The sequence below is a fragment of the Centroberyx affinis genome, unplaced genomic scaffold (assembly GCF_046629955.1).
Source record: "Centroberyx affinis isolate AG114_WGS23_722 - 3 ecotype Tasmania unplaced genomic scaffold, CSIRO-AGI_Caff_v1 ptg000937l_1, whole genome shotgun sequence".
NCBI classification, from domain to species: Eukaryota; Metazoa; Chordata; class Actinopteri; order Beryciformes; family Berycidae; genus Centroberyx; species Centroberyx affinis.
In genome coordinates, this window is record NW_027279513.1 from 202,320 (window position 1) to 222,675 (window position 20,356).

The 20,356-nt window shown below is 42.2% G+C and overlaps 2 protein-coding genes and 1 non-coding gene across 4 annotated transcripts; all 3 read left to right on the forward strand.

The window, feature by feature from the left end:
- Positions 1–1,355: 1,355 nt before the first annotated feature.
- LOC139645973 (ran GTPase-activating protein 1-like) lies at positions 1,356–11,338 on the forward strand. Of its 2 annotated transcripts, none has more exons than XM_071521862.1 (16): positions 1,356–1,485; positions 2,092–2,211; positions 2,437–2,564; positions 2,933–2,992; positions 5,268–5,447; positions 5,654–5,788; positions 6,270–6,428; positions 6,548–6,661; positions 6,854–6,953; positions 7,445–7,529; positions 8,205–8,343; positions 8,566–8,682; positions 9,579–9,684; positions 9,797–9,885; positions 10,056–10,220; positions 10,490–11,338. In XM_071521862.1, the coding sequence occupies exons 2-15, from the start codon at positions 2,100–2,102 to the stop codon at positions 10,179–10,181; spliced, it is 1,650 nt and encodes a 549-aa protein (XP_071377963.1). In that variant the 5' UTR covers positions 1,356–1,485; positions 2,092–2,099; the 3' UTR covers positions 10,182–10,220; positions 10,490–11,338. The 2 variants fall into 2 exon arrangements, with proteins under 2 accessions (XP_071377963.1, XP_071377962.1); XM_071521861.1 differs by having other exon boundaries at positions 10,056–10,177.
- A 1,638-nt stretch (positions 11,339–12,976) lies between these two features.
- Positions 12,977–19,867, forward strand: chadla (chondroadherin-like a). The gene is made up of 10 exons (XM_071521880.1): positions 12,977–13,147; positions 13,658–13,852; positions 14,427–14,582; positions 14,841–14,986; positions 15,939–16,177; positions 16,280–16,545; positions 17,701–18,037; positions 18,159–18,511; positions 19,145–19,311; positions 19,558–19,867. The coding sequence occupies exons 1-10, from the start codon at positions 12,977–12,979 to the stop codon at positions 19,865–19,867; spliced, it is 2,340 nt and encodes a 779-aa protein (XP_071377981.1).
- A 364-nt stretch (positions 19,868–20,231) lies between these two features.
- On the forward strand, positions 20,232–20,303 carry trnaq-cug (transfer RNA glutamine (anticodon CUG)). The gene has a single exon. It is a non-coding gene; the product is annotated as a tRNA-Gln (tRNA).
- The last annotated feature ends 53 nt before the right edge of the window (positions 20,304–20,356 follow it).

Here is a 20,356-nt window from a genome sequence, read left to right on the forward strand (position 1 = left end):
GGTTGCTAACTTTAACAGGATGGTGCTGTTCAGTTTCGATTCCCAGCACCAACATCAAATCTACACACCGCCTCATCATAGGCTTGTTCGTGTGACTCAACGACGCCGCAGGGTCCTACAGGAAGTTTGATTCCTTTTTTAGATTAAACGTATGAACTCATAAATTGTTGGCCTAAGTGACTTCAGTCAGCAAATCATATTTCATAATTTCCCCATATGTAAAACCATTTTCTGTCAAATAAATAGCATTAAGTTGCGCAAAAATACCACAAACGCATTGGATGTGCCAAAATACCTTATTGAACTACAAATTGAACCCATGACTCTCGGCTCTATGGTCGTCGAACCAGGAGGTGTGTCAATACTGCCTTCAAGTGCTGTCGGAATTATTTTTTTATGTTTTAATATAATTTTTTTTAATAAATAAATACATTTTAAACAAATTTGATTTAATTTCTTTGTTTTATTTGATGTCAGTGTCAACAGCATTGCTGTCAATGACAACATCAATGTCTCTCCACTAACAATAATGATATTTCATACATGTGGCACAACCACTATGATTATGGTCACAGTCATGGTCAGTTTATTACAAATATAATTTGATACCACAGCCTACTGAAGACAGGTGTAACATTTGCTAGGCATTTTACATCACTGCTAATGTTTAATACGGAGAAAGTAAATTATCAGTGATACTTTTATTGTGCCTGAAATTTATCTTTATCATTATTATTATTATTATTATTATTATTATTATTATTATTATTTATTTATTTAATTTAATGTATATCTAATCAAATTGTGACTGTAGAAATATAATCTTGGTTTTGTCAACATCAATCAGCCTTGTTACAATATTTGTTCATATCTCTTACCAAGTCAAATTTAGTTTGTTTATATTTCTCAAAGTTTTACTATAGGCAAAAGAAAATTGAGCCTGTATGAAAATCAGCCCCTACCAACTGGACATGTTATTGTTTGGCATTCCATGTAAATACTTAGTAGAACAGCATGTTTCTATTTTCACCAAGAGTACTCCTTGTTTAACTGTTAGTTGTTTATGATAATACAATAAGTTTTGGCAAATAATTTGATGAAAACATAATTACATGGCTCATGCGCATTTTTCCTCTTCATTCTCCCACTGTAACACAAAGTAGCTCTGTGCCGCTTGATTTCTAAAGTAATACGATATTTATAAAAATGGTCCATTTTGTTATTATTTCAGCGACAAGTCCTATTTACGACTAACTAAATCGGAACAACGGTCTTACGATGAGCACGTGAACGCAGCATCGTCGCCTAATTGAACTACAAATCCCTTGTCCCTCAGCTTCGTGGTGGTCGAGCCGGGTAGTGTGTATGTGTGTGTGTGTATGTGTGTGTGTGTTGGGTTTTGAACGCTGGAGCGAGCGGGAGTGTGATACTCGACTCGAAGGAACTAGCACAGCGGGGTTTTGGTAACGGTGATATTTCTGTCGGGTGAGCACACAGTGACTTAATGGATTAGAGATACTACACTCATCAATATACACACAGAACCGAAGTGATTAGACTAACGACAGCTAGCCAGCGGTTATCAGATGGACCTCTGTAAAGGCCGGCTGAGCCTTGTAGCGTGCCATGCACTGTCCAGTGTACCTGCGCTAGCTAGTTAGCTGACATTCAAATAAACACAACGCTAGCTAAGTACATTAAGTAGCTAGCTAACACTGGGAATTTTTATGAACGGATAGTCTTCAACAATAACTGTTCAGTTTCAGTGGCAGCAAATTGTTTATGTTTAGCTCTGCTTTGGTGGGTCCGTTTTTAGCCTAGCAACACCTGGCTAACGTTAGCTGCTGACAGCCCTCTGAAAACAGCGCAGTCAGCTGTTTGGTCTGCCTCATGGAAAGTTGTCTAAGCAGCTTTTAAAAAAAAGAGTTAGTTTGAGCTAACTTTATTATAAATTGCTGCATGTCTTTGTTTTAAGTTACTTAGTTCTGTTACTCCTCTTAACAGGCAACGTTACCGTCCAGTGTCAGAAGTTGCAGGCACCATGATGATCATGACATGATAGAGTAGCTAAATAACATTTTTATTCCCCAGGTGCCCAGATGGCGACAGACATTGTTGCGCAGTTGGCCGACTCTCTGGCTAAGACTGCCGTAGAGGAGGGAGAGTTGAGCTACAAGGGCCAAGGAAGAAAGCTGGACAATGCCCAGTCTGGTGAGTGTCAGCTGTCACACACCTAAATACAGCGCACCCTCAACGTGCCAGGCGAGAGGAGAAACTCTGCATAATAATCAGAAGAAGTCAAGAATCTTGACTGCTAGTACATAAACAAACTTAAGTCGTGGCTTTTGTTGGTCTTGCTCTCATCTTTTTTATTCTTTGTCTTCCCATCTCTATCTCTTCTCTCCTTCTCCCCCCCACCTTGTTCCCTATCTGCAGTGGAGGAGATAGTGAAGGAGATCCAGGATTTCCAGGGTCTGCAGGCTCTGAGGTTGGAGGGGAACACCATAGGGGTGGAGGCAGCACAGGCCATCGCCAAGGCCCTGGAGACCAAGAGCGAGTTCAAGGTCTGGACTGTTTACCTTTTGGGCTTTTTGTAGAAATGGTGGTGATTGATCATTTTGGTTCTGGATTTAATTTCCTAGCATGACACGAGTCCAGTTTCATAGTTATTTAATGTAATGTAATAAAAATTGTAGGTCAACACATTGACTAGTGTTCACAATACAGTAAAATACTAAGAGCTTGCTGACCAAATGGCATATTTTAAATTTTTTCTTTGCCGCTCTATGTGGGATGAGCAGATAGGGGTTTGGGATAGAGGTTAGACATATATTTAACATGATTATGGGCAGTTCATTTGTTTTTTATCATCTTCACCAGTATCTCCTGGCTGACGTCTCAACTAATTGTGTTTTTTTCCTCTCTCTTACAGTGTTGTTATTGGAGTGACATGTTCACAGGCCGTCTGCGCTCTGAGATCCCTCCTGCCCTGGTAAGGCTCCGCTTATTTTATATTAATAAGAAACTCATATTTGTTTTGAGTAAAGAATAGTATATCACTGTTGTCAGGTGAAAATGTGGTGACTCCAATTTATGGTGATTTTCATGTTTGTAAGCTACACCATCCTCTATGCACTGATAGAAATGTAATGGTCCTTAGGCAAAACCCATTATATAATTTCAGAAATGCGTCGTTGTCAATCTAAAGACAAGTTACTGACCTTTTGCATGTTGTAGCCCATTAACTACACTTCATATATGCTTTACATTTCTACTGACCATTTCCTGGCGGAGATGTACACTGTAGTGTGGGTGTCTCTACATGGAAAGCATTTCCATGACTGGAATGGTGCATTCATGTGCTAATGGATATATCTGAAACAACAAACAATAAACAAATTTCCTGCTTAGCCAAATCCACATCATCCTTTTCACTAGTGCAGTGCCCGTTCAAAACATGCCTGTTCGGAACGGGCCGATTGCTTGGCCTCCGGTATTGCTGCTTGCAGCTTTCTCGAGAACTGCTCATCCAAACAACTTCACACTCGACACTGCGCTTCCAGTCGCTTGCTTTGAGCCCCGCTGCTGCACAGAGCGCTGTTCACTTGTTTATTCAAAGTTTATTAATATTGAACGTGTAGTGTGTCCAACCCGACACTGCATGTCCTTGGGTCCCCAGCAATACACCCGCCAAGTGTGAAGTAGATCGGATGAACGGTTCTCGATATATGCGAAGGACACACATGCAGACAGAGATTCCTTGCTTTATAGTATGATGATGTCCATGTGTGCGTATTGTTTCTGTTGCCACCAGCATGTGAACACACCAGAAGACCTGCAGACTTTTCAAATCAATGTGCGCATTGTAGGATTTTCGGGGTAAATCCAAACCAGACTAAATGCAAGACAGTCAAGGAATAACACCCACTATCAATTTTGCATAATTAGGTGGGAGCTAAGTGGAGTAACAATTCTACAACAATCTAAAATCAAGTAAATTACAATCTGTCATAATCTATCTTAATTAAAGATCAATCTTAGCCTTGCCTAGAGTTGTCACAAAATGCATTCCAAAGAAGCATTGGCTTATACAGATCACCAGTTACAAGCAATATTAAGATGTCACTATACCGTAGACAGGAGTGTCTGGTCTTTACGCAGTCTTCTCTTCTTCTCGGGTCTTCCTCTCCCTCTCCTCTTCTCAGTTCTCTTACACCAAGGGTTTTCCAAAATAGCGTCCCTGTCATGATCCGTCCTGCTTTGTCCCACTGAGGTTTTCAGCCAACGCCGGCCCAGACTCTCTCTGGTTACTTCTTCTGCAGAGACGTCATTCAGGAAGATTTATATGTTCTTCTGTCTCTCTCCTGTTACTAGTTCCTATACATTGGCATGCTAAGGATTCCCCATATGGTTCAGACTGTCTGCTGGGCACAAACACGCTCCTTTTTAAGGAATGGTTCACTCTATTCCATTCAATATTTTAATATTCGCTAATCCACTCATTTGAATAATTAATATATATTATTATTATCATATATTTCAATATTTATATATTATATATTTATATATTATATTTTATATTTGCTAACCTCTCAAATCTTACAGCATTCAACTAAATTACCATGCAACAATAAAGTAACTTAGTCAAAAATAAGCCCAGGCAGGATGGTCACTGTGATGGATTACCTATCTCACACAAATTTCAAGCCTCTGCAAGTTGATTTTCGTACAATAACGAAATGAATGGAAATTAATGGCTGCCTGGGAGGTAGGACAAATGCTTTCCAAAATCTAAACAACTGTGGTAGGCTTTGGAAAATGGTCGGTACTAATGTAAAGTATGCCCGGAGTGTAGTAAATGGGCTACAACATGCAAAAAAACAGTATGATTTGTTCATCTCTGAAAGGTGCACTATTGTATTTTACTGAGTCACTGGGTAGCCACGGATCCATACATGGTAGGTGAAATGCTCTGTGTTGGGAAAGGCTCTTGACATGAATTGTCAGGGTCATTTCAGCACAATACAGGAGCAGACTGGGGCGTTCTCAGGAGATTTCACAAGGCCTGTTCCCTTGGTCAAACTCTGTGATTCATTTTTCTGTTATTCTCTCTTCTACCATAAATCTGTTCCTCCTTCCTGAACTCCCTAGTTAATGTGCTATTTCTCATCCCCGATTCGGTCCAACAGTTAAGCCGTATTCATCAATCATCTTATTCTGCCCCTATCACGCCTGTTCATTCATCTGTTTCTCCCTTTGTGTTGTAGAATTCCCTGGGCGACGCGCTGATGATGGCGGGCGCCAGGCTGACTGTTCTGGACCTCAGCGACAATGCCTTTGGGCCAGACGGGGTGAAGGGCATCGAGAAGTTGCTCAAGAGCACCGCCTGCCACACACTGCAGGAACTACGGCTCAACAACTGCGGCATGGGCATCGGAGGGGGAAAGGTAAGTCCCCTGAAATGTCTGTTTAAGATGGCAAGCACCTCCATGGTGATAGGCAGTAGCATCAGGGTTAGACTCTTTTGTCACATTTTTAGTGTTTTCCTTAACATACTTTAAGGAGAGAAAGGAGCAGAAATGACAAGTGAACAAATGTTTCACATAGATCCTGTTAAATATTGTATCCATTTCTCTGTTTATGGTCTCCTCAGATCCTGGCTGCTTCATTGATAGAGTGCCATAAAAAGTCCAGTGCTGAGGGCGCCCCCCTCAGCCTGAAGGTGTTCATTGCAGGCAGGAACCGACTGGAAAACGACGGAGCCACTGCCCTTGCTCAGGCCTTCCAGGTACAGTACTAACTACTCCCTTTATAGCTTTATACATGTTAAATGTAGACTTGCAGTAAGTTCTATGGCTCTGACTAAACATAGCAAAGTTCACCCTGATGAAGACAGCCATGTTGTCAAAACACTGCTTATTTTGTTTTAGTTTTTTCCCCAATAAGTTTCTGGGTTTGTTTAGTTGTTAATCAGAGCTGTGGTTGAGCAACCAACTCTTTATCATTGAGAGGGAATGTATACCAACTAGTCTTCCTGGGCCCATATGCATTATTTAATAAGAGTTCTGATCTCAGACCAGTTTGCATTTTCAGCTTATATGGTCAAGCAATCTGACTGAATTTGACTGCTTGACCACAAGACTCCACTGTTCATAGAAACGTTATACAAACTTTTTTTTCAAACTGCTATTATGCTTTCTGTAATGGTGCATTGATTGTATCTAGGTTCTGTAATCTGTATCTTACTTGAGTCCCTTTTGTGTTCCCAGTTGATGGGCAGCCTGGAGGAGGTTCACATGCCCCAGAATGGCATCAACCACCCAGGTGTGACGGCGTTGGCCACAGCCATGCAGCACAACTCAGGCCTCCGCGTCCTCAACCTCAATGACAACACCTTCACCAAGAAGGGGGCTATCGCCATGGCTCAGGTACTGTAACATCGGAGATTAGCCTTGCGTTTGTTGACGTGAAGTGAAATGCTCAGATTGTTGAAATACTTTGAGTGTAATAAGTAAGAAAGTGCCAAATAAATCTTTGTCTTTCACAGGCCCTGAAACATCTACGCAGCATCCAGGCGATAAACTTTGGGGACTGTCTGGTCCGGTCAGAAGGGGCATTAGCTATTGCAGAAATTGTATCAGACGGACTACCGATCCTCAAGGTGAGCAAGTAGGAGCACTTCAGTACAAGGCTGCAGACATTCAGCACCGAACGCACACACACACCTGTCGATTTGGATATAATCATCTATCCTGTTTTATACTGAAGGTCTTTCTCTTTTCTCCTCCTCTGTCATACTTTCTCTTTGTTGTTTTTCTCCCCTTCTCAATATTTATTCTGCTGCTTTCAACAGGAGCTGAATCTGTCGTTCGGGGAGATTACAGAGGAGGCTGCTGTGGCGGTGGCACAGGCAGTAAAGGGCAAGGCCCAGCTGGAGAAGCTGGACCTAAACGGTACAAACACAAACAACATGCAGAAAGAGTTTACTCTGCTGTAACTTAAAACATTGCAACATTACAACAATGTAAACACACAAACTATCTATATATGAAGACTTTGATTTCAAAATGCTATATATCCATTTAGGAAAAAAATATTACTTGTTCATCAAGTTCATCATTCAGTATCTTTAGAGGATCCAGCCAGTAAAAATGTGACAATTTTCTCAACCAACGAGACTCTGAAGTTTTCATGAAGTTATCTGCTATCCTTTAAAGAGTGCCACAACCTGCTGTAAGATTTTGCTGTCAGTCATTTTGCAAGAGTAGGTGGTGGATATCTCATTTTGAAAAAAACCTCTTCATATACAGTATACTCTCAATCTTAGAGTGTTTTGTGTTTTTTGTTTTGTTTTGCAAAGAGACTCATAAGGGATCTTTTTAGTAGAATTTGCCTCTTCTAATTACACTGTTTTAAATGCTGTCTTTTGTTTCCACATCCCCAGGTAACAGTCTGGGGGAGGAGGGCTGTGAAGCTGTGAGAGAAGTCATGAACAGCATGAACATGGGAGACCTTCTAGGATCCCTCAGGTAATGACTTTGTACTTTAGCCCCTGGTTGTTTAAAGGACCAGACTGTAATTGCAGTATTGTATTACCTGTTAGACGTTGTACAAGCCTTACTATCGGCTTTACATAGTGGTTTATTGGATTTGGGATATTTTTTCACTCTGAAATGGATTGTTTGAACTTTTGATAAAAGAATTGACAGTTAAAGATGAGTTGTATATGCATTTTGAAGCTGTAGGAGATTTGTTAATATTTATCAACATTGGAATAAAACCAACCTGTGTTTTTGTTGTGGTAGGCAAAGAAGGAAAAAAAAGGGTGTTGCCTTAACCACTGGAAGGAACCTAAAATGGGTCACAAGCATGCTGCTGTTGGGTCCCCACATGACAAGTGTAATAACATGTATTAATGAGCGTGGGTCACAGGGAAGAGAGTGGATCCCTGGCTGAAAAGTTCAGACCCCCTGCAGTCGCTCACTAATTGACACCAGTACATCAACATGCCCTCTTTCTGTCAGTTTCTCTCAACCTCTTCTGTGACAGAGACAACAAATGGTTGGAGGTGGAGGAGTGGAGGACTAACGTCTAACACCCAAACCACCAACCGTCCGATACACTCTGGCACTGAAAAGATGAAAAGATGCACCTCATCCCAGAAACAAATCCTAACAAATTAGCTGTGTTCTGATTTGCTTCAGCGATGACGACGGCGAGCCGGAAGATGATGACGAGGAGGAGGATGAAGATGAGGAAGAGGATGAAGATGAGGAGGAGGTGGACGAGGAAGAAGTAGAGGAGGAGGAAGAGGAGGAGGAAGAGGAAAGCACTGGGAACCTGGTCAGATAAAGCTCAGTCACCTTTTCCCCCCCAAGTTGTACACAAGCTGCAGAATTGAAAACATTTAAGAGCATGATCTGTGACAATAATTGAAAATGCCCAACCCTACTTTAAATTGTAAGTTACACAGGTGCCATACTAGCCATTGTTGTGTGTACATGTTCGTTTGTTTGGTGCTGTGGTTTAATTGACCTTTTTTCCTCTCCCCATCCTCCCCCTCAGCTCTCCACCCCTCCGTCAGCCCCTCGGCCCCCAGACGTCTCCTCCTTCCTCAGCTTTCCGTCCCCAGACAAACTGCTGAAACTGGGGGCCAAGAGAGCTTTGCTTATCGAGCAGCAGGTAAACACAAAGATGCATGTATACACACACACACACACACACACACACACACACACACACACACACACACACACACCAGCCTCAGTTTTCAACCACTGCAACTGCAATTATCACTTTGTTTGTGAGAATGGACACAAACTACAATAATCCATTTGTGCAAACCAGGGTTATTGTTAGGTTAGGATTTTCAGTAGTTTTTATTTTTATATACTTTTTAGTTTATATTTCAGTTTAGTTTTGGTTAGTTTTCAGTCTGGGTTTGGTACTTTTGGTTTAGTATTTGGACTAGTTTTTATTTTTAATGGGGTTGGGTTTTTTAAAGGTATGATTGAAGGTCAGAACAGGTATTTCGTATATATGTGTGCAACATGTCTTGGGTAATACAAACAATCATGAATTTCTTTTAAATTTGATTTGCATACATTTTTCAATACAGCCTCAACTAACTTAAATTTGGAACCACTTGGTTTCATGCTGCACAAATGAAACAGACTCAACGGCAATCTGAATTCAGAATATATTTAGTAGTTTGCATTCAGCAAAAATAGCTAAAACGTCTCTCAGTTCATTCTCCTTTTTTACCCTGCATATAAGCAAAAAGACAAAAACTAAAACCTTTTCACATAGGTTTTTATATTGGTTTAGTTTAGTAGAAAAGATAGTTTTAGTTTTGTCACAAAGTCTCATTTTTATTTTAACACCTAGTTTTCGTCTTGGTTTTAGTGTACGATAATAACCTTGGTACACACTACAGAAAAGCTATCATTATAGTTAGGGAGTGAACATCTCTCCTTTCTGTTTACTGGATACAAATAAGTAGAATATGCATCTATTTTACGATATGCCTAAAGCAGACTTATTCTCAATGAATCCTTGTCCCTATTTTCTGTATCTAGGTGGATGTGTCAGATGCTACGAAAACAGCTGAAGCCTTCCTCAAGATCTCATCTGTGTACAAGGAAGAGAATGAGGACGTTAAGAGTGCAGTGTTGGACAGTGTTGGTGAGAGACTGTGTTTCTGTCTACATGCTGGTCCACTGCACTGCATTTTGTTTTCTTTATTGTTGACTGTTGAATGGGAATTTATACTTTGTTTTCATGCTTTCTCTCGTAGATGCCCTTCTAAAGAAAGCTTTTGCCACTCCTTCCTTCCAAGGCTACAGCTTTGTATCGTCTTTGTTAGTACTGCTGGGACTTATCAAGGTAGGTTTGGTAGATGGCACATATTTATCAAACTCAAAGAAAATTTCTGTTTGTCATTACATTGCTCTGGTATTCATCTAACCTATCTAAAATGTAGGCACAAGTGTCTTTTTTTTTTTTTTTTACTTTCTTGACCCTTATCATTCATCCTGATTTGTCTGGCCTGTCAGAGTGAGGACAAGGTGAAGCCGGTGCTGGTGGTGCCCGGCCACCTGCAGGCCTTGGAGCACGTCGTTCGGCAGGACTACTTCCCCAAGGAGAATGTGGCGGTGCTGGAGGCCTTCGTGTCGCGGTAAGGGCGTGACTGAGTGAGGCGAGCAGCAGGCCGCTCCCAGGTACAGAACGCTCCACCATTACCCACCCACCCACCTTCAGAAATAACGCATATCCATAACTGTACACGCACTCGGTGGGTGTAGTAACGGTGGGGTGTATATACGATCATGGGCACAGCTTTATTACTCCTGGTGGGTGTGCATCAAATAAACAAAGGCAAAGGATGTAATTTACCCTTCAGTAGTACAGAAAATGCTTATCAATAATGGTAATGGACCAAAGACGTTGTGTGTGTAATAGCTTTAACAGTGTATTTAATGATCCACAGAAACAGCAAGGCCCTGGACTCATGTGACAACGCCAGAAACCGCCTCCACTCCACACTGCAGACAGTCCAGTCTGACAGCTGAGGACTGTCAGACACACACACACACACACACACACACACAGACTGGACTAAAAAAAATATCCATTACCCTACACATAACCCATGGACCTTTTGAATACCAGCACATGAGCTGAAATTTTAAGCAAAGCACAGTCACACTAAAGAAGAATGGACTGCAATCAAGTGCACTTGGCTGTGCCGCTTCATCAACACACAGGATCCTGGACTCGGTTCATCACTTTGGGTTCTTTGAAGTGGAGTATGCTTTTACCGTGTGGACTGTTTGAAACGTTACATGCACACTCATATAACCGCAGGACATCACAGACAACCTGGACTTTACCCTCTGTAAGTCTAGTGAATAGGAAACAGCCTCAGTCTCCATATAAAATCAGAGTGATCCTGACTGAGGTGCAGATTCTGCCTTTTCACAAGCTAGAGAAGCCTCTTAGACCTCCATTCAGTGGTTTCTTTACTCTGTGAACTGGCCTTAATCTGTGATTGAAGCTCTTCTGTATTTTTTATTTCATATTTACCTTCGCTATTATTCTCCATTGTTTTATATGAAATGTTTATAAAATTCATAAAAATAGTAAAAGAAAAGAAATGTGACTAAAATATGTAATAATGACTGATGAATATTGTGGAAATAGGATTGTGAAGTACAATAGAACAATCAGAAGGGATAAAATAAGTCTAAATTTTTTTCATGCCTTTAATCAGGCGTGAGGTGCAAAGAGATTTAGATTTGCCTGACCAAAATAAAGTATGCTTCAATGTTCCATGTCTTCTGCCATCATTAACTATTAAAAACGATCTGCATTTTGAAACTTTGAGAGGCAGATTAGCTTTGAATAGATAAGTCCTAAATGATTTTCACATGTTCTGTTTTATATGGCTCAACACATTTGGTTCTAGTTGTTTTGTGTAGGAGCCTCTGTTCCTCTCCTTGGTCTGGGAATGAGAAACCATCTGGGATGCTTCTACGCATTTTGAATCAATGGATGCACTGTTGGGCATATACAGTAAACCTGATTTTGAAGTTGAAGGCAGTAATTCTTGCCCATTTCATCCCAAACTTGGAACACTTGGCAAAGACTTTACCAGATTTAGAGACAATTGTGCCCTTTTCTGAAGAAAACTGAGGAAAACAGCCAGACTTTATCCAGACTTTCTCTTTTATCCAGCCTTTTCCTTCTGTGTTGATAGACAGTGGTTTTATTGATGAAGAAGCTCAGATGGTTTTGTTTCAGTCTTCTATATTGTTGTTTTCCTGTTCTCAAATCTGCGTTGGGTCACTGGAGGCAGGAGTAAACCTAAAAAGCCTCATGGTACCAGTCAGTCCTTCATTAAACATTACATTTGGCCTCAGTGGGCTATTAATTTTACACACTCAACACTTAAAGCCAATAAATAGCCATTTATCACTTACATAAATCATCAAATAGAATCACTTTGACCTACATTTGGTTGTCCTCCCTGTTACAAGCTCTAACTAGGCAGAAAATGTGATACCAAGGTGTTAATTTGAAGCGAGGGGACGCGGGGAGCAGGGGTCACCGCAGAAGAATTTGCCAAAGCTGTGTTTGTTAGACCAATGGTCACTTATTCTCACTGTGTAAAGTCAAGAAGCCACCGGGCAGATCCTGGTAGAGCCACACTGGACCTGAAGCCTAGACCTCCTCGAGTTTATCTGCAGTTTTGTTTCATGTCATCAAGTGTGCTTTGAAAGTGTGAAGATCTGCAGGAAGGTAAGCCTAATGCCAATTTTCTTCCTACATTGAGTAATTTCAATGCTGGATTTGGTTTTTAAAAGTCTATCCTCCGAATTATTTGTTCAAAAATAGCCCAAGTAAAAGGGCGGGACATTTTTTGAAATAGGCCTCTATTTTACACTTAATGAACTTGGAATCAGGTTGGAGTGCAGTTCTTAGATATTATATCATGTATTTGAAATACCAGCTAGCCAAAGCAAACTATTATGTATTTTCATTTTTTTAATAGGCCTATTTATATTAAAATATTATTTTAAAGCATAAACAAGTAGCCTCACATTTGATAATGAATCATGAAAATAAAGTCAGCTCTTTGTATTTCCAAGCTCACAAGTTAAGTTTGAGAAAGGAAATAAATGACAAATCTAAGTGGCCTGAAGTTTGTATGGATTTAACATTCATTTGTATAGATAGTTAATATCTGCCTTTGGGTGATGTACTTTGAGGAGGGCGACTGAGTAATTTTGTTATTCTAACTTAACCTGCGTGTGTAAAAGGCTGCAGTTTGTTTTAAACGCGCCAAACTTTTGAGGAGGCTCGTGTGTCATTACGCATGAGTGGTAAAGAGTGCTTACTGCTCAGTGTTTTTGTCGTCATATGAACACATGCAGGTTTTGTATTTGTAACACTAACATGTCTTTGATTGGCACAGATGCGTCTCTCCTCTGTGTTATCGGCTGCAGCGGGCTTGCTGGTGGTTTTGCTGTACGTTTCACCAGTGGAAACAGGCAAATGCCCCAGAGTGTGCAGCTGCGATAACTCCAAACTCACTGTAGCCTGCATGGGCAAGAACCTGACTGAGGTTCCCCCAACCGTAGATGAGGTAAGGAACTGAATAGTCACAGAGTATAATGCTACCCGTTCACTTCACGATAAGCCTTGCTGTTATTGTCTGTCATTTTGGTGGCTTTCATACATTTTTTTAACCTTTATTTATCCAGCTGTGGTTTGCTGAGCATACAAGCTCTTTTCAGCACCTCCCTGCTTAACATTCACACTGTTACACACATTCACACCTGGTGACTCTGCCACAATGCAGCTACATTGGACCATTTAAGAGTTAAAAAAAACAACCTTATGATTATTGTGATATTGATTTCAACCATATCACCCAGCCCTAATTAAGAGTTAATTTCCTTGCTCAAAGGCTCAACAGCAGTAGTTTATGAGGGAGGAAAGAGTGTTCCTCATTCACACACCCCACCTAGACTTTCTCTCTCAGTCCAGGGATTTGAACAGATGACCTTCCAGTCAGAAGCCTCCTACTGTTTCCAGTCCCACCTGTTTCTGCTTCATCCCTGCCCCAAACATATTCTCCATCCTCCATCCACAGATTACAGTGAAACTGGACCTGAGAAACAACGACCTGCAGGTGCTGCCCAGGGGGGCGTTCCTGCACACCCCCTACCTCACCCACCTCAACCTGCAGCGCTGCAACATCATGAAGGTGAAGGAGGGTGCCTTCCGCACCCTGGGGCGTCTCGTCTCCCTCAACCTGGCCTATAACAACATCGAGATCCTGTACCAGGTAAAACTGAGACACACCTGTTTGTCTAGTTTGGATTAGTCTTTTATTAGACTGCAGTGCATCATCTGTCATGTGATGCACACATTGTGTTACTTTTGCTTTTGTTTTGTTGCCTTGATGCAATTCTTTATATGCTGCTAAAGTTTATGAAATATAATGTCAGCTCTCTGTTGCACTGTATTGTGTTTTGTACTGTGTGTTGATCCAGTGTACTGGAAAATGTCTGGTGTTAGGATTCATGATGCTTTGCATGCTTTGAATGTGTTTCATCAAATCCAGCTCTGTATGCTTCTCTCTCTCTCTCTCTCTCTCTCTCTTAAACTGATGAAAAACAAACAAGCGCTAAAATATATATACTATTCATCTTTTTCTGCCCCCTTCTATCTTTTTTTTTTATCTTATTTTATTTTTGCGGTTGTGTTATTGTTGGCAAATTGTTACATTTTTTTCTTCTAAGATTGCTCAGCTTGAAAAAATACTTTGTGAAACTGCTGTATGCCTTGTTGTTTTTGTATTGAATAAAGTGGGGGGAAAAAAAACAGAATAACTCTTCCCTCCAACTTAACTGATGCAGGAGTCGTTTGACGGCCTCTCCTCCCTGAAGGAGCTGCATTTGGATCATAACCGTGTGGAGGAGATCCAGCCTGGAGCCTTCACCCAGCTGGGCTTCCTCAACATGCTGGCCCTCACTCACAACCAGCTGGTTTACATCCCCAACATGGCCTTCCAGGTACTCGAGTGGATGGGTGGAGGCACACACTCAAACATGACACATGACATATGAATGCTGGACAAGCTTCAACACTGTTACACACACATGCACACGCACAGGAACTGAACCAAAACATCTCACAGATACTGACACGAATGCACAAATGCAAGAAGCTGTTAAACACACACACACACACACACACACACACACACACACACCGCAATTATCAAACACGCTTGACTATATGATCGCATAACAGGCCAACTGTGCTTCCAGGGCCTGCAAAACATCAAGTGGCTTCGCCTTAGCCATAACTCCCTCAACAACCTGGCTACCGAGGCCTTCGCTGGCCTGTTCACCCTCAACCGCCTCAGCCTGGACCACAATGAGCTGCAGTTCTTCCCCACTCAGACCATGACCAGGTGGGAGAGTCTTGGGCCGTGATCCATGGTGCAAATTTTTGGGCATCTCTAATGGGCAACAGCGCTCAAGGACTTGCCTCAAAAGTGTTACTTTAACCATATAGGAGCATTTTGATGCCACAAAGTATTTGAATACATTTGAATACATTTTGTCATATATGTGTGTCACTTTTTTTGCCCGTTGCTACCTACATTGCTACAAAAATTATAGTGCATCACCAAGGTCTTGATATGTGGGCAATGTTTTGAGGCAATGTAGAGGGACAACTTTGGCAGAAAACATAATTTTTAATATACTTTTTTTTTGTTTACAGCCACTAATTTTATTCACACTGATTGCATCCAATTTTGCAATACATATCAGTCAGTGCTTTGAGTCAATTTTGCCCATTGGGTCTTTAGATCAATATTCTCCATTAGGTCAAACAGTTGCTACATGATCCTTATAGATGGCAACAAGGTCTTTACTAGGTCTTGGAGATGTGTTGAAATACTATGATGCATCCTTTAAGAATACACTGGGCTGACAGTGTTGTTCTTAAAATGCTGACCAGTCATTACAGGAAATGATGACACAAGGACTACTGAGATTCAGTTTCTCTCTGCCAGTGCTATTAACAGCATCCCACCACACCCAGTCCCATATCTTTTTTTAATAAGAAAAGGGAGAGCAGGCAGTCCACTCACCCTTTGTATTGTTTGTTCTTCATTCAGACAGTGGAAAAGTAGAGAAGGAGATACAGGAGAGAAATCTGTCAGGATGTGATCTGAGGCCAGTGGGGCAACATGTAGCTGCAGAGGCGGTGGACTTATAAATCTAACCTCTGGACAGTTGTTCCATGATCTAATTTATCAGTTTTTTTAGTTTAGTTTATTTGCACAACCACAGTGACATTGTCCCAGGCCTTGTCTATCACTCAAGTCCTCACTTCTCTCTCCTCCTCCTGTCAAGACTGCCCGAGGTCACACGTCTGGACATGAGCTACAACCCCATGACCTACCTCGGGGAAGAGTCTGTCTCCATGGCGAAGCTGACACACCTCTACCTGGACCACATGTCCCTTCAGGACCTGTCTGACATGGCCCTGTCCCAGGCCCCGCTCCTCTCCTACCTGGACCTGAGCCACAACCAGCTGCGCTACCTGGAGCCTCTCTCAGGCCCCAAGGAGCTGGCCAGCCTCAACCTGACTGGTACAGCCGGGCTCTTACATTGTGATCATTTAGTTCATACTCTTTATCCGTGTGCCTTATGTCATCTTTAATACATTTTGATATCATCCGACCCCCTTGAAGGCAACCGAATCTACTGTAACTGCTACATGCGTCCGCTGAGGGAGTGGTCCAGGCGTGGTGGGGTGAAGCTGCTGGGGGCCTGCGCGGGCCCCGCTCACCTCTCAGACGAGCCCCTGCAGGCCGTGGCTCCTCTGGAGCTGCGCTGCCGGAGCAGGGAGGAGACGCTGAAGGAGGAGTTCGAGGAGCAGGACGGGAGCAGAGAGCCCGCCCCACCCACAGCCAAGCCCAAGAAGAAAGTCAAGTGTCCGGATAACTGTGACTGCGATGTGAGTTTTTTGTTTCTGGTGGTGGCAATACTGCTGACTGGAATGATATTTCAAATGGGTGGAGCAGTTTTGCCTCCACAGAAGTTTAGGAACAGTCAACCTCCAACATTAGCTGGTGTCAATAATTTCAGACAGGAAAAAAAGGGGGTCCTGGCAACAGAAAGAAACAATTAAAATTTTTTGAGGCTGCTGTGCTTTGTATTATGTATTATGTCATAAACTCCAGTAGAGGTATGCACTCTTAAAAATGAAAATGTTCTACCAAAGTGAAATATCATTTGAGTTATTTACAGAGACAATGTCCTACACACATTGGTCACATAGATTTAATAATATATTTACATTACATTTAGCTCCTGTTACTCGTAACTCCGATTTTGGTGACTTTAATGTTTTAACTGAAGGACTACAAGGTCTTCCGTTGGTTGACCGACCCCTTGGACATGTGAAACCCTTTCAAAACCCAGTGGATAAAATGAAAAATGCATGGTGGTCAATCTAAAAACAAGACTGATTTTCTTAGTTCCTGAAAAGTTGACATTTGGATGGTAGTTGGATGACATTTTCACCCAACAGTTTAAATTAGGCATTTAGCTGACACTCTTTTTTTTCAACAATATGTTGTTATATGTTTTCAACATTTTATAAAAGTAAAAAAGAGAAAAAAACCTTTATGTATGCATACTACAAATATCCAATATTATAAAAATATAAACATATACATGATATATACGTAAATACCTATTAATGAACAAACAATATTAAAATGATTAAAAATAAATAAATTAAATGAACTCCCATTACATAATTGGTAGAATAATAATAGTAATGACAATAAAATAAACACAAAGGGGGTACATTACAATAGAAGCACTTACAATATAGCTGACACTCTTATCCAGAATGACTTACAATGAACGCAGCAGTAGAATACGCTTCAATTACTAGATTAACTTTACCAGCAACCAGAGGTGAGCAGTACAAGGATCACAGCCACAGTGCTTTGACAATAGGTGTAAAAAATATTCCTGTATCCCTTGAATATTTACTGTACGTATGATAGATAAATTCCAAAGACACAAGAGCCATATTGGTTGATGTCAGTCACATGAGACATATTGTTTTTAATATAGCATTCAATTTGATCCTCCTCAGGTTGAGGCCCAGCATGCCACATGTGAGGGTCGCGGTCACACCAAAGTCCCGCGGGGCTTCCCCCCCAAAACGCAGCTGCTCGACCTGCGCAGCAACCATTTCCACTACCTTCCTGCCAGCAGCTTCCCTGGCGCCGACCAAGTTGTGTCCCTTCACCTGGAGTTCTGTAAAATCCACGAGATCGAAGGCGGCGCCTTCCGGGGAATGAAGAAGCTGTTTTACTTATACTTGTCCGACAACGACCTCACATCGCTGGACCCTGCGGCCTTTGCGGGAGCGCCTGACCTCACCTACCTTCACCTGGAGGGGAACCGGCTGGCCCAGTTCCCAGGATCAGGTGAGTGGCTAGTCAAGTCTGGCTGGACGCAAGTTGAATTTACAGGAGTTTAGACGCATGTATGCATGCAGGTATGAACCAAAGGAAGCAGGATCACTGATATTTTCTGTCTCTCCTGTAGCTCTGGCACCCTTACCTGGTCTGTTCGCGTTACACCTGGAGCGGAACGTCATCTCCAAACTAGAGCCCACTGGTTTGCTGTCCTCAGCTGCCCCAAAACTCAGGGGACTCTACCTGACCAATAACACCGTAACAGCCATTGCCAAGGGCGCCTTCAACTCTGCTTACCTAGATACGCTTCACCTGGACTCCAATCAGCTCACCGAGGTGCCGACTGACGCTCTGACAGAGGCCTCCAGTCTGGAAGAGCTCAACCTGTCCAGGAACTCGATTCGCTGGGTCGGACCGAAGGCTTTCCAGCCTGTGTCTCAAAGTCTGAGGAGGCTCTATATGGATGAGACGGGCATGGAGAAGGTAAGAGACACGTTGCCTTTTTTCCCCACGGTTGTATCTACTTATTCTTTCCACCTCTCTTCCCTCTATCCTCCCCTCTCCATCTCTCAACAGATTTCTTCTCTTTATCGTTTCTTATTATCGTTTCGTATTATATTATTATCACTGGAACCAGTATTTGATGTAACCAGCAACCAGTTCTCCCAGTAAAGACTTATTAAAGAGAGTGCAAACACACTGTTTTCAGCCAGTCTCCGCCTAGTACACAATTTTGAAAGATGCGAAAAAGTGGGGTGAGGAGCGAGAGTGAACAGCAGTGTGTGTCGGTGATAATGGATCACCGTTCTCTACTTGGGGGTCATAACAATTTTCTGATCACAAAGTGTTTGACGCTGCCAAAAGTGAAATTCCTGCCTTGACACCACTGATTGAGGTGTGGCAGGAGTGCAACACAGTTTAAAGTTTCAGCCCATAGATAGTACTGCAATAATGATTTTCTGCCTCTAGAAGCAGATGCAGGACTTCATTTGAAAAATGTTGAAATGAAGTACAGGATTAATGCTATTCACTCTACGGAAGCCATATAATCATGTTGACAGCTCCAAAAGAACGTGATTTAGTGCTGATTGGCTCTTTAAATCTGCCACTTTCCAGATGTCCAGGGACTCTCTGGCAGGTGTGGGTGCAGGACTGAAGACTCTGACTGTGGGGGGGAACCAGCTGGAGCAGCTGCCTGACCTGAGCCCCCTCACCGGCCTGGAGGTGATCGACCTGCGAGGAAACCCCCTGCTGTGTGACTGTCCTCTGCTGCCGCTACGCAGGTCTAGGCTCAAATCCCTCAAAAGGGATGTGGAATACATAACACAATAGCATAGGCCTACATGGAAAAACAACATGTTATTTTATCTCTGTCCCTCTCTCTCTCTCTCTCTCTCTCTCTCTCTCTCTCTCTCTCTCTCTCTCTCTCTCTCTCTCTCTCTCTCTCTCTCTCTCTCTCTCTCTCTCTCTCTCTCTCTCTCTCTCTCTCTCTCTCTCTCTCTCTCTCTCTCTCTCTCTCTGTCCCTCAGGTGGATGGAGAACGTGAGCCTGGAGGTCACTGCCACCTGCGGTCACCCTCCTGAGCTCAGAGGTCAAAGTGTCAGGGACGTCCATGTCTTCAAGTCCTGCCCAGACAGCAGCTCTCCTCCAGGCGAGAAGCCCGCCACGCCGCCCAAAGCTCCAAAAACCAATAAACCCAAACCCCCTGTTCTGAAGGCCTCCGGAGTCCAAGCCAGGCCGGTGAAGGCCAAAGCTAAGCCCTCCAAACCAACCAAGACCAAGCCTCAGAAGAAGCCTAAAGCACCAGCAGTGACTAAGCAGAACAAAAAGACAATGTAAAAAGGGAATCGTTGTTATTAGGGATAAGGGAAATATAATAAATATAAGGGAGAGGTTGTTATTAGAATACAAATATTCCAGTTTGAGTTTAATGTTAGTTTGGCACTGTTCCGCTAATTGCTCCTGTGGCACCTGAATTTCCCCAAGGGGATCAATAAAATGCTTTCTTATCTTATCTTATCTTTTGTGTTTGCACGCACATCTATCTCTGTTCTGCCTCTTCTCTTCAACAGGTGGCATGTCATTATACAACCTGCATGCATAATAAAAACCAAATAGAATTTTTTACAATTTCAGTTTCACTTGTCATACTGTTGCATCTACACGTATCTACATAGATCAAAAGTTTCTTAAGTTTCTTAGCGGTTCCATGGTGTAATGGTTAGCACTCTGGACTCTGAATCCAGCGATCCGAGTTCAAATCTCGGTGGAACCTAACTTTTGAAAATTTGATGTGTGGTATCTTTTGACGAACGGTCCGTGCACAAC

What these genes read in the sequence shown, in the direction of transcription:
- LOC139645973 (XM_071521861.1), top strand. Translation starts at nt 2,100, where the DNA reads ATGGCGACAGACATTGTTGCGCAGTTGGCCGACTCTCTGGCTAAGACT. An exon ending in GCTGGACAATGCCCAGTCTG is followed by an intron (nt 2,212 to 2,436) that starts GTGAGTGTCAGC and finishes CCCTATCTGCAG; the next exon opens with TGGAGGAGATAGTGAAGGAG. An exon ending in CTTTGCTTATCGAGCAGCAG is followed by an intron (nt 8,683 to 9,578) that starts GTAAACACAAAG and finishes TTCTGTATCTAG; the next exon opens with GTGGATGTGTCAGATGCTAC.
- chadla (XM_071521880.1), top strand. Translation starts at nt 12,977, where the DNA reads ATGCGTCTCTCCTCTGTGTTATCGGCTGCAGCGGGCTTGCTGGTGGTT. An exon ending in CCCACTCAGACCATGACCAG is followed by an intron (nt 14,987 to 15,938) that starts GTGGGAGAGTCT and finishes CCTCCTGTCAAG; the next exon opens with ACTGCCCGAGGTCACACGTC. An exon ending in GGCCCAGTTCCCAGGATCAG is followed by an intron (nt 18,038 to 18,158) that starts GTGAGTGGCTAG and finishes TCTCTCCTGTAG; the next exon opens with CTCTGGCACCCTTACCTGGT.